Source organism: Sitodiplosis mosellana, unplaced genomic scaffold (assembly GCF_009176505.1).
Source record: "Sitodiplosis mosellana isolate CC-2019 unplaced genomic scaffold, AAFC_SMos_1.0 Smas_scaffold_6226, whole genome shotgun sequence".
NCBI lineage: Eukaryota > Metazoa > Arthropoda > Insecta > Diptera > Cecidomyiidae > Sitodiplosis > Sitodiplosis mosellana.
In genome coordinates, this window is record NW_022601467.1 from 3,964,823 (window position 1) to 3,976,603 (window position 11,781).

The 11,781-nt window shown below is 38.9% G+C and overlaps 1 protein-coding gene across 2 annotated transcripts; it reads right to left on the reverse strand.

Annotated features, from left to right (window-relative positions):
- Positions 1 to 7,818: 7,818 nt before the first annotated feature.
- On the reverse strand, positions 7,819 to 11,510 carry LOC129578633 (serine/threonine-protein kinase greatwall). 2 transcript variants are annotated; one of them, XM_055467487.1, is made up of 14 exons: positions 11,270 to 11,510; positions 11,070 to 11,180; positions 10,831 to 10,968; positions 10,527 to 10,755; positions 10,138 to 10,290; positions 9,964 to 10,073; positions 9,734 to 9,871; positions 9,448 to 9,641; positions 9,283 to 9,384; positions 9,038 to 9,193; positions 8,780 to 8,978; positions 8,546 to 8,709; positions 8,337 to 8,461; positions 7,819 to 8,260 (listed from the first exon to the last, which is right to left on the reverse strand). In XM_055467487.1, the coding sequence occupies exons 1-14, from the start codon at positions 11,360 to 11,362 to the stop codon at positions 7,983 to 7,985; spliced, it is 2,190 nt and encodes a 729-aa protein (XP_055323462.1). In that variant the 5' UTR covers positions 11,363 to 11,510; the 3' UTR covers positions 7,819 to 7,982. The 2 variants fall into 2 exon arrangements, with proteins under 2 accessions (XP_055323462.1, XP_055323463.1); XM_055467488.1 differs by lacking the exon at positions 9,283 to 9,384 and having other exon boundaries at positions 11,270 to 11,496.
- Positions 11,511 to 11,781: the final 271 nt, after the last annotated feature.

The following is an 11,781-nucleotide window of genomic DNA, read 5'->3' on the forward strand; positions in this document are numbered from 1 at the left end:
TTGGTTGAGTCATGAAATAGCCAAATGAGAAGAAACACACCCGAAAAAAGTCATCATGAACAAAATTTTATATTTTATGCGAGCGCTCTTCTATACATACATCTCCTGTTTATATATTTTCGAAAAATTGCGACTCTAAGCGCTCCATTTTTTTCCATTTGTCTATAATACTGAGCGCTCTTTGTGCTTCTTTTTTTTTACATATTTTTGGACAATTTGCGCGCCTCAATTTTTCTTCATATTTCTAGAAAATTTTTGCACTTTAACTTTTTCGCTAATTTATACAAATTTGAGCGCAATTTATTGGATCAATCTCTCTCCTTCTTTCGTTTTGTTCAAGTGTTTTTCAATGGAAGTGATTCGATTCGATTCGATTTATTTCATTTATTTAAACAATTGTTCGAGATATGCGATAAGACGCAAAAAAACCTAGATACTGATTGATGACGAGCGGACGATGACAATAAAAACTAATCCGAAATCCATTCGGTACTTTAAAATGAAATGACGCAATTCGCAATAATTTGGCGATAAACGGCAGCAGCAGTGTCAGCCATGTAGAAAGGTGCATGGAAATAGCAAATCAGCAGTCTCTTTTGATGCTTGCGCATGTTTTTCCGGTAATCATAACACACCATTAATCAACAATTCTATGGGTGAGATTGAGAGTGGAGTATGTTTTTTCTTCGGTTTATATTTTTGAAAAGGCGAGTATGTTTTCTGATGATTCTGTTGGCGTTAAAGTAGAGTATGTTGTAGTACCGTCTAGCCTCCGCGGTCTTCATGGTTTTCGCGCAACTGATAAAAGATAACAACATGGTGTCTTCGGCAAAGTTGTAGTACTCGAGGTCTTCTATAACTAAGCTGAAGACAGTTATCTCTTATCTTTTATCAGTTGCGCGCAAATCGTGCACATAAAAAAGCAAATTTTATATAGAACTTTTTTTTCTTATCATTTTTCGCGCTTTTCGCGGAACTAAGAGAAGAGATAAGAGATAACTGACTTCAGCTATGTTATAGAAGACCTCGAGTGCTACAACTTTGCCGAAGACATCAAGTCGTTATCTCTTATCAGTTCCGCGGAAACCGTGAAAAACCGCGAGGACCCGCTATAAACGAACATACTCGCTTTTAACCATTTTTAAGTCGACAGAAACTTGCTCTTCTCTTTCGTAACAAAGTCAATGAAACATACACTACTCTCAATCTCACCCATAGAATTTGCACATGTTCCTTTTTTTAAAATTGTCATCACATGATCAATTATCGGCCGTATGACGAAATGAAAGACCATGTTTTCCACGTGCACAAAGCACATTTAGCGAATTTTTTTTTATCTTTCCGAACATCATCACGAGAAAATTTGATTTTGGATCACAAGGAAATGTTTAATAATCTATTTTCATTTTTGTGGTTTTTGATTCAAACTTACCTTTAACACGACCATACACATCTTGACAGCAGCGCCTGTCCGAGTGCTCATGGCGCCCCGGTGCAAATTGTAACATGCGCCCCTGAAATGTTATGACTCAAAATTTTTGCGAAACGAAAAATTTTTCATCAGAAAAATTCTGTACACGATCTTCCATGCCTTTATACCATAATAAAAATATACGTTTGGAAGCATTGAAAAGAAAATATAATTCATTTACATAAAATTTACGATCTGTTAAATCTTCAAAAATTATTTAACTTTTTAGAGCATTTATTCAACTTTTTTTTTCTGAGATTTACACTAAAATGCAGTGTTTGGAAAAAGATGATTATCTAGATAAGATAAAAGATAAGATAAGATAATATCTTTTATCTTATCGAAATAAATTTCGGAAAATCGACAAAATATCTTATCTTTATCTTATTTTTTACACGTTATCTTATCTTTTTTCAATAAATTGAGATAATTCCAAAGTTGATCAATTTAAAATTTCAAAAGGAGAGAAAAAATTGCATTGGTCCAAAAATGAATATTTTTTGCAAGAACAAACGCTCTTGTGGAAAAATCACAAAACGAATTTTATTCTGTGCATTTCGAGAATAAACAACTCATAAAATATCGAAAGAAATATTTTTTTAGTTTTTTTCTACGCATTTTTCTAGTTTCTTCTTTAGAAAAAAAGAACCAAAAATTATCTTATTTTTTATCTGAAGATAATTGAAGATAATCTTATCTTTATCTGGATAAAAACAGAAAAATTGGGTCTTATTTGGTTTTTATCTAGATAAAATTCGTTTATCTAAATAAAATACTGCTAAAAAGGACGCAAGGCGCTCAAAATAAATAAATACATTTTGTATTCAGTTTAGGAAACGCCCGAGTTTGTGAAAAAGGCGCTTGAAATAAAAGCGACATCTGAATATAGTAAAAGCTCACAAAAACTTAAACATTGGACACCATTTTCTTCCCTTTTGACTAATTTTGATCTTACTGCGCACTTTGCACACATAATTTGCCTTGCACCGTCTACTTTTCTATACGCTCGTCTTCGCCCTCGACTTTTCTCGGTGCCCTCGAAAAATTTCAACATAAAGCGCTCGAGCGCATTTGTTAAAAACGTGTTTTTATCGGCGCCCCGGTGCGCCGCACTCCCAGAACTCCCGCTCGGACAGGCGCTGCTTGACAGACAACTCCGAGCACAGACAACTTCAGCATTTTCTCAAACGATTCGAAATGTGATTAAATCACCAGCACAAACAACACAGCGACTGAACTATTTTATTCTAACTTTGCAGGTCCGGTTGATTCAAGGGGTGAATCAAGTGGTGAGTCAAGAGGTGAATCAAGGGGTGAATCAAGGGGTGAACCAATCGGCAAATTTCCATCCACCAATTTCTGCGTAATTATGTTGATTCCGGTTTTATTAACGGTGTAATCGATAGCGCGAAAAATAGTATTGTTTAATGTGTTCAACGATTTTTCAACAATTTGGTCTGTTGTGTTCAAAGACTTTTCAATAATTTGGTCTATTGTCTTCAAAGACTTTTCAACAATATGGTCCAATGAAATAACCATTATAGCATTACTATGAGCATTATTATGAGCACTGAAACCGATAGGAGGACTCATTTTACTGCAAAACTCATAAAATCGTGCTTTTTTTACTTTTCCGCACACGAAGTGTGTGAGAAAAGTATAGCGATCGACGTGATAAAAAGTGTGCTAATTTTTGTTGTGTCCACGATAACTTTCGAACCGCTCAAGCGATTTCGCTCAAATTTGGCCAGGAGTCACAATTAGTGACTAAATATCTTGGATGTATCAAAAGTTGGGCCAAATTGGACCAGTTCATCTGGTACTTTTGGGACATCATAGAAAATCACCCAAGGGTCCCCCCTTGGATTATGTCGAAAAAAAAATGTCTTTTTTCATCAACCTAGAGTGGATTGTTGTATCGTTCTCACATAGTTTTATAATATTAGGCAGTGTTAAATGGTTTATAACACGATGGCCGACCATGATGGCCCAAAAACTACGATTTTTGGTTGTGTCCACGATAACTTTCGAACCGCTTAAACGATTTCGCTCAAATTTGGCCAGGAGTCACTATTAGTAAATACCTTGGATGTCGACCATTCCACACCAAGTGGGACAAAAATTACATGTGACCTCTCCGATTTCGCTCAAACTTGGTGTATAAACTTCTTATGGCCAAAAACTCGCAGAACCAAAAAATTGAGGTTAGGCTAATTTTCAACGAAGAATTCGAAAATGCAATCGTTTATGGCCAAAAATGAGGTCCAGTGCCTTGATTTGGGCAGTTGTGGTGAGATTGTGCGATTTTTTCACCTTCTTCTTCAATATTAGCCTCCCAAATGCCAAATTTGAACCATATAAATGAAACATGTTATCGCCAAAAGAAACTAGACATCAAGCGCTACATTTTAGGAACACACCGCACCAGTGCTAGTGCCTTAGAAGCAGTTAAAAATGGTTGCATACTTGCAGGAGCATGATTTTTCAAACTGCCGACCTCGATTTGGGGCAGAAGGAAGGGTTTGATCAAGTTAAAATGTTCTACGCGTAAGTAGAATTTTCTACGCGATTTCCGAATATTAAAGTGATTTGGGGCTAAAAGCGGGTTTCTGCCCTGTTTTTGCCCTAAAATAGTGATTTTCGGTGATTTTTCGACTTTTTAGCCTCCCCCTCCCTTCCAAAGGGGAGGGCGACCCCAAACATTGTTATTTTTTGATTCGTTGGAGTCTGGCGAGAATTTTATCAGAACACTTCACCAGTGTCAGACCACCTATTTGGTGTGAAAAAAAATAAGTAGTCGTAAATGGTGAAAACACCGAATTTTTTTCTCATAAAATATGAGTTGGCGGATAGTTGGGGAATATCGAAAAACTCAAGAATTTGAGGTGGGCCGAGTTTTATGCCCAAAAATTCGAAAAACAAATTTCACGTCAAGAAAGAGTTTGCCATTTTTATACTTTGAACCCACTTTTCAGAGCTTGAATGAGCCCGGATGGGGTTGTCGCAGCACACTTTTCTCGTGTAAAAATGTCAAAAAGTGCCATTTTTCATTTTTTTCAAAATTTGGGTCACCCTAACTTTTCATCAGGTGGGGAAGGTCACCCTAATTTTTTGGTTTTGCGAGTTTTTGGCCATAAGAAGTTTATACACCAAGTTTGAGCGAAATCGGAGAGGTCACTTGCAATTTTTGTCCCACTTGGTGTGGAATGGTCGATGTATCAAAAGTTTGGCCAAATTGGACTAGTTCATCTGGTAATTTTCGGATGTCATAGAATTTCACCGAAGGGGGGACCCTTGGATTTTTTTGAATTTTTTTTTTTTTTTTTGTTATTATAGAACGGATTTTTGATTTGTTTTAACACGATTTTATCATTTTAATCCGTGTTAAATGATTTATAACACGATGGCCGACCATGATTGACTTTTTTGGAATTTTTTTTGAATTTTTTTTTTAAACTTTTTATTTTTTTTACTGTTTTTACACGATTTTCCCATGGTAAGTGATGTTAAATGGTGTTAAAACACGATGGTCGACCACGATGGACTTCATACCATTTTTACATAGTATAGTCAATCCCATATTGACTATATATTTTACATTCTACCGAAAATGTGCGGAAAAGTTCGTTTTACATGGTAAAACATTTTATTTTTGTTTAGGCTCATCAAATGAACCAATATTCTTGGAATTATTGACCAAAGGAATATTGACGGCTGTAGCAGCGGTACTGATCATGATGAAGCCAAATGAAAATATACGGACAATATCAATTGCTTTGTATTCAGCAATTTGGTACTGTAATCCAGTAATCGCTCCATGGCGGCCAACAAAACCGAGCATGGTGTGAAACCAATTTGTGCTCATTGGTCGATACAGCGGTGGGAGCAACATCTGGTTGAATGCGTCCAAGATGACGTATTACCAGTCAGCAAGGTCAATGTGATCCACGTCATCGCGATTATTAGCATCACCGGTGAAGTTACGATGATTACAGTTGTTGGAATTGGTGGCATTGTATGCTAATCCAGCAGCAGCAGGTATTTCGCCGACGTTTCCACGTGGGCCGCCAGCATTTCGTAAAGCAATAGCTTTGGCAACTTCAGCAGTGGTTGGGAACTGGAATGGCTGGGGCGATGCAGCAACCGCAATGTTAGCATGGTCTAAGCGCTGATAACGATGCAATCCGCCAGCCATCAATTCAATGGCGTGGGTGAACCCACGAGTGAAGTCATTCCATTCGCTTCGGCTGGCAGCTAGACGGACAGTTTGCGACAACAGCTCCTGGCTACTGATGTTGACGGCAGCATTGTCGAAGTGGGCAGTGCTAAAGTAGAGGATGTTGACACCAGGGAAGCGTAGGCCTTGCCATGAGACGGTTTGCAGTGCAGGATCGGGAACGAAGTACATACCTTCGTAACCTAGTACTCACAGCATAGTGCGAAAGCCGGCATCAGGTGCTGAGACCTGGAAAAACGTGAAATATTGCTGGCGAGCCCACAGTCGCCAGTTTTCTGCCGTCAGCAGTGGGTTGATGGCTGCACCGCCTGTCGTGATGAATTGCACACTTCGGTTAACGTCGTTGATGATTGGTAGCTGAGGTACCCATTCGAGTGTTTCGATCTTAGCTCTCGCGTATAACTTGAAGTACAGGTACGTGTTGTCAGCAATGGTTGTTCCGTTCTCGAGCGCGAATGTCGTTACTTTCTTCATGACATTTAATTCTTCGTTGTTGAACGGGTGAATTGTGGTGATGAAGTGCTCGAGCGCTTGGTTTGCGAATGTTACATTCTTATAGAATTGCTGCACGTCGGATGGTTTGACTCAATTCAAGCGTTTGGTTTCGCGGAGCGGGATGTGTGTCAACAACACGTTGCGTTGGTCATCATAGCAGCGGCCGACACAAGATCTGACGGCACATGGCAGGTTGGACCAGCTGTCATCTGCTGCGGGTACAAGCAGGACGCAATCTCGATGCCAAAATTGCTGTTTGTAGTGAAGTTGGCGCCTACTTCACGTAGTATATTGCTCATGTAAGACACAAGGAACGATGGACCGTCAAGTGATGGTAAGGGGAAATCAACGATGTCTTGGTTGAATACACCTAGTCCATTAATACTGGTGTCACCCAAGTGCTCAACGATGCGTGCAGCATATTCAACGACGTGGACAGTGCCGTCTGGGCTTACATAATTGATGGGCACGACACGTACAACTTTGTCTTACGGACTGCCCATGGCTAACCATTCATCCAAGATGTTAAGTGTGATGGCCTTCTCTCGATCGCGCACGATCATACCAGACTCAGCCAAATCAGCGATGAATTTGATACCCATATCTTTGTGCTGTTGTGTCCATTGTGGGCCAGGAATAAATTGTGGCATCCACATATCGATCGTTCCTGTAGTACCAATCAATAAAGTGCGTTGCATATTGACGCTGTGGTAGATGTTGCCACGCTGGTGTTGTTGTGGGGGTGGTGAATTTAAGGCGACTGCACCGACCATTTCACTTATATCTTCCAGGGTTGCTGGAATCGTCAGTGGTGGAATATTGACCAAAGGAATATTGACTGTATCAGCGTTGGGATTGTCGTCCACCATTTCAATCCAATCGAAAAAAAGCGAATTAAACGTTTTCGCGTTGATCATTGTTCCATGCAACTGGTATGATTTTTAGCCAAGACGCGCTACACTAAAAACACACTATAGAACATCGAATGATATATTCATAGCAGAAAACACATCGATTGCAATGGACATTTTCGATGGGACAAAGGATTTTCTTTTTACTCGTCGTATTTGCTCCGGATGTTTTGCTTCTCTTCTTCTTTTTTCATGGCAGAATTGGTGTTTAACAATGAAATATTATTCAACAAACGGTACAAAACTTGGTTATCTTATCTGCACGTATCAATTTATTTTGTATTGAATGTTTGTATGAGCGAGACCAGCACAAGTTGCTGCGAAAATAGAATCGATGAAAGGGAAAGACGGAAAGAGAGCTCGTAATTTTTGGTGTTTATGTTTGTATGCGAGAGATTTTGGTATAAAAACTTTTTTGGCGTCGCACGTTCTCATAGGATGCAACGGCCGAGTCGTTGACGAGCAACAGAGACAACACTGCGAAACCCATGCGGAGCGTTCTGACTCGTACGACAGCTGCCGCGATTCCATGCTATACATATTGAGATACGTTTGTGTTTCTCTCTCAACGAGCTTTCAATGCTCACCGTTGCAAGCGCTATTTGTACGTAATTGTTTCTCTATTCGGCTATATTCAGTGCCCATTTTGAATGTATCTTCTGTTTTGCTTTGCGATACAACTCAATAACAACATTGGATTGGAATTATTCTTCTATTCTTTCTACCGTTATTTAAATGTTTTTATTGACCAGAAATAAAATTTCGAATGATATATCACGTTACATACATAATGACAAATAATCTACATCGAATGAGAAATATAAATTTAAATAGAGAATCGCATGATCGTGTGAATGTGGAATGGAATTTAGTCTCGTACAAATTCGCCGATATCAATGTTCGATAGTTTGAGGTGTTGCATTATGTTCCGGGGTTCAAAGTAGCCGGTATCGGTTGGATTTTCGGGCTGTGGCACGAACGGTGGTTCCATGTTGGGCAGATTGTTCCAATCCATTGATTTGAAGAACATCATTTGTTGCACTTCTTTCGATGAGGGCCGTTTATTTGGATCCATTGTCAAGAGCTGTTCGACGGCATCGATTGCTTCAGCCGACAACGGTTCATCCGCTAGGTCCCATTGAATGTCTGTCGAATGGGAGAACAAAAAACAAAACAAATTAGTATCACAGTTCAAGTCACACTCATCCATTGAATCAATTACTTCTGTTCAAAATGTTTTCGAAGACTTGTTGTGGCGTTTCGTCATTGAATGGAGGAATACCCGTCATGAATTCGAACAAACAAACGCCGAGTGACCACCAATCAACAGCAGCACCGTGCTTTTGGCTGAAGAATGAAAAAAAATGTTGAGAATTTTCTTACTAAAAACTCGGAATAATATGAAATGATTGAAAATCGAAAAATACATACGAAAGAAGAAGTTCAGGGCTGAGATAGTCTGGGGTACCCAAGATGCGTTCACTCGACGCGGCCTGATTACGTCGAATTGATTTCGGTGTTCGAAACGGTGTTTGCTTTACTTTGGGCGTTCCATCGACAATGTGAGCCGAATTTATCGGAGACATTGCAGGTTCCTAGGGACAAAAGTACAAGAGTTGATTAGAATAAATTGATATCATTGTGTTTTCACTAAATAAAACTCACATTTATGTAACGTGCAGCTAACATTAAACTATTATTTTTGTTTCGTATCTTTTCTTCGCTGGTTGGCAACTGAAACGTTGTTCTTTTCAGCTTGAGCACCGAGTTTCTTGGCGTTTTTAGCGACGACACTGGCGTTGAAAACATCACTTGAGCACCATTTGGATGATCATTAGCAGGGCCCTCATCATCTGACAACGATCTGTGGATTGAAAGAAGAGGGTTAGCTTGATTCCTTTGAAATGAAACTGTTGTCTATACCTGATTTTTAGAACGCCTTTCAGTGGCGATTTCGATTTTTTCCGCTTCGGTGTGCTGCTGCCAATATCCATGATATCAATCTCTTGAGTTAGGCCTGTGCTCTGCGAACATGCATCATCTGGTACGTTGAGCATATGATGTGACCGCTTGGCACCGCTAAAACGAAAAAAAAAAAACATTCGAACAATTAAATCCCGTCGCCAATTGATGAGCCAACGAAAACTAAATGGCAATGAAATGCTTACGAAACAATGCACGGCCGTTTGAAGAACGATTTATGTGTGGAATTATTCAAAGGCGATTCAGTTGCTTTCGAGTTGTTAGTATCATGATTTGAGTTGTTAGAGCTAAAATGATTGATTAGTTATTGTTAATGCACTAATGTGGAATGGGCTGACAAATTCTTGTACCTTTTCGACAAATTGGAGCTTGTGTTCGAGTCTTCTTTGACCGGATTGTGTGATTGGTTTTCGCATTTTTCGATGGCCGACAATTCACAGTGCGATCGAATGGACGAAATGCCAGAGTCTTCATTCTCTTTCAAATGTCTGCCGAAGCGCATTTTCGCTATTGGATATCTGAGAGAGTCATTATTCTCTTTGTTCTGCAAAGACATTTATCATAGGTTATGGTTTAATTTTCTTTTATTGCTTCAAACAATGACCGAGTGTGCTAATCTCTTTTGCTCTTATTTACCTTGCAAGTATCGCACTTTCTCTCTTTCATCATGTTTCTGAAGCTTACGTTTGCACTTAATTGGCTGCAATCGCATCTGCTCACTGTTCGACTACCGATGCTCGAATTGCACGTGTAATAAGACGATGCTGAATCTTTCTATAGTAATAAAAACAAAGGGAAAAGTGTGTTAAAAACAACGACATGCTAATGATATGATTCATTTGGGTCAATATGAACTTTGTACTTACACTTTCGTTGGACGGTTGTATCGAGACACTTATGTCTTCGGATGAAAAAAATGGTAAGACTCCTGAAACGTTGTTCTTGTGAATGCTCGTATCCAATTCATCAGGTGATTCTGAATTTGAGAAAATGGTGAATGTCGAAATGTTTGAGTGGAAAGAGAATGATCTTAGACTTACTCTGTCGATTGATGGCATTCATCAGCCTACTTCTATTGCGAGACTTTGGTTCTCCTGATCCGAATGTCAAATGTGATGTTAGCGAGAGCAGTTGACCGGGAGTACGTGTGGTCAGACACGGTGAAGACGCTGTGAAATCGGACAATTCCAAATCTGAAAAGAAGCAAAAAATAATTGATTAAGACTAAGTCACATGAAATACATGGTTTGGAATGGTAAAAATGATCGCAATCATTCTGTCAGATCCAATTGAGCACATATTTCAACAATTCCATGCAATCTCTCGAATTTCTATGTTGAATGCCCCAAGCAAATGATCTTCAACTTTCGAAATACAAATTAAATCTCCCAATTTCAATGAATTGAATTCAACTCCCTTCAACACATACCTCTGCTGATCTCAATCTTGCTCAAACCGAAATCAGTTAATTTCACATGTCCCGATGCCGATAGCAGCATATTGTCCGGTTTTATATCTCGATGAATGATTCCGTGTTTATGCAAATATTCCAGAGCCATGGTAATTTCGGCGCAATAAAATTGAGCGGCTGATTCGCAAAAATATCCGTATGCAGCAATCAGCGACTTTAAATCACCGCCAATCATGTACTCCATAACCTAAATCAGACGCAAAACGGTTCAATTAGACGGGATCATTTTCGAAGTTTCGTTGAAATTCTGAATATTTCTTACCAAAAACACGTAGAATGGCGTTTGCAATGAATAATACAAATGAACACAATATTCACTGGTTGACAATGCCAAGACATTTCGCTCCGTAATCACTTGAGAAATCATATTTTTGTTTACCATTTCGGATTTTCGCATAACCTTCAACGACAAATCAAAACATTTAAAAAAAAACCAAACCATAACAAAGCTGTCACTTTTAATCGACGGGCCATTTGAAAATGTCCACGGTTGACACTTACCTTTACTGCAAACAGTTTGCTTTCATCTGTATTTTTATAGCCGAGAAATACTTGACCGAATGCACCACGACTTATGATCTTGATAATGGAAAAGTCTTTTATCGATGGCACCTATCCAAACGATGGAAGATGCGAAGAAACAGTTAATTATCGTGTTGTGAATTGACACGTCCGATTCAAGTTTGTGTGTTTTAACTTACCCGTGGACTGTTGACCGTTGTCAATTTTCCTATTTTCGAAAGGATCGTATCACCTTCCAGGCTTATTTCACTTTTTGAATCTAATTCCGTCATGATTTTGTTCTTTTTTTTTCTGCTGATGATAAGTTCACGTTCGATGACCGATTGACTGACTGAAATCGGTTGGTGAAAACTGCCGTTTTAATATTTTGAGTACGAGTTGGTTTGACAGCAGCATTTTGAAACACACTTGAAGTTGACTACATAACCATCGAAATACGGAACGATGTGCTCATCAGAGGTTCACTTTTGCATACGCTTTCTAAAAGATGGCGCGCAAGTGCGGTCGAAAAGGCAATGTGACTCCAAAGAGTTTGGTGGAAAATGAAAACGTGAAAAGCGAAAAATAACAAGATTTCATTTTAAATGAAGAAAAATAATCAACATCGAACATAGAAACATTTATTGAATTGTATGATAAATTCGCCCGGAAAAATTTGGTGACGTTTTTACGTTTCATAGCTGTTGACCAT

Coding starts and splice junctions, on each gene's coding strand:
- LOC129578633 (XM_055467487.1), bottom strand. CDS start 11,362: ATGACGGAATTAGATTCAAAAAGTGAAATAAGCCTGGAAGGTGATACG. Junction 11,181..11,269: donor CAACGGTCAACAGTCCACGG/GTAAGTTAAAAC, acceptor TCGTTTGGATAG/GTGCCATCGATAAAAGACTT. Junction 8,462..8,545: donor AGCCCTGAACTTCTTCTTTC/GTATGTATTTTT, acceptor TTCATTCTTCAG/CCAAAAGCACGGTGCTGCTG.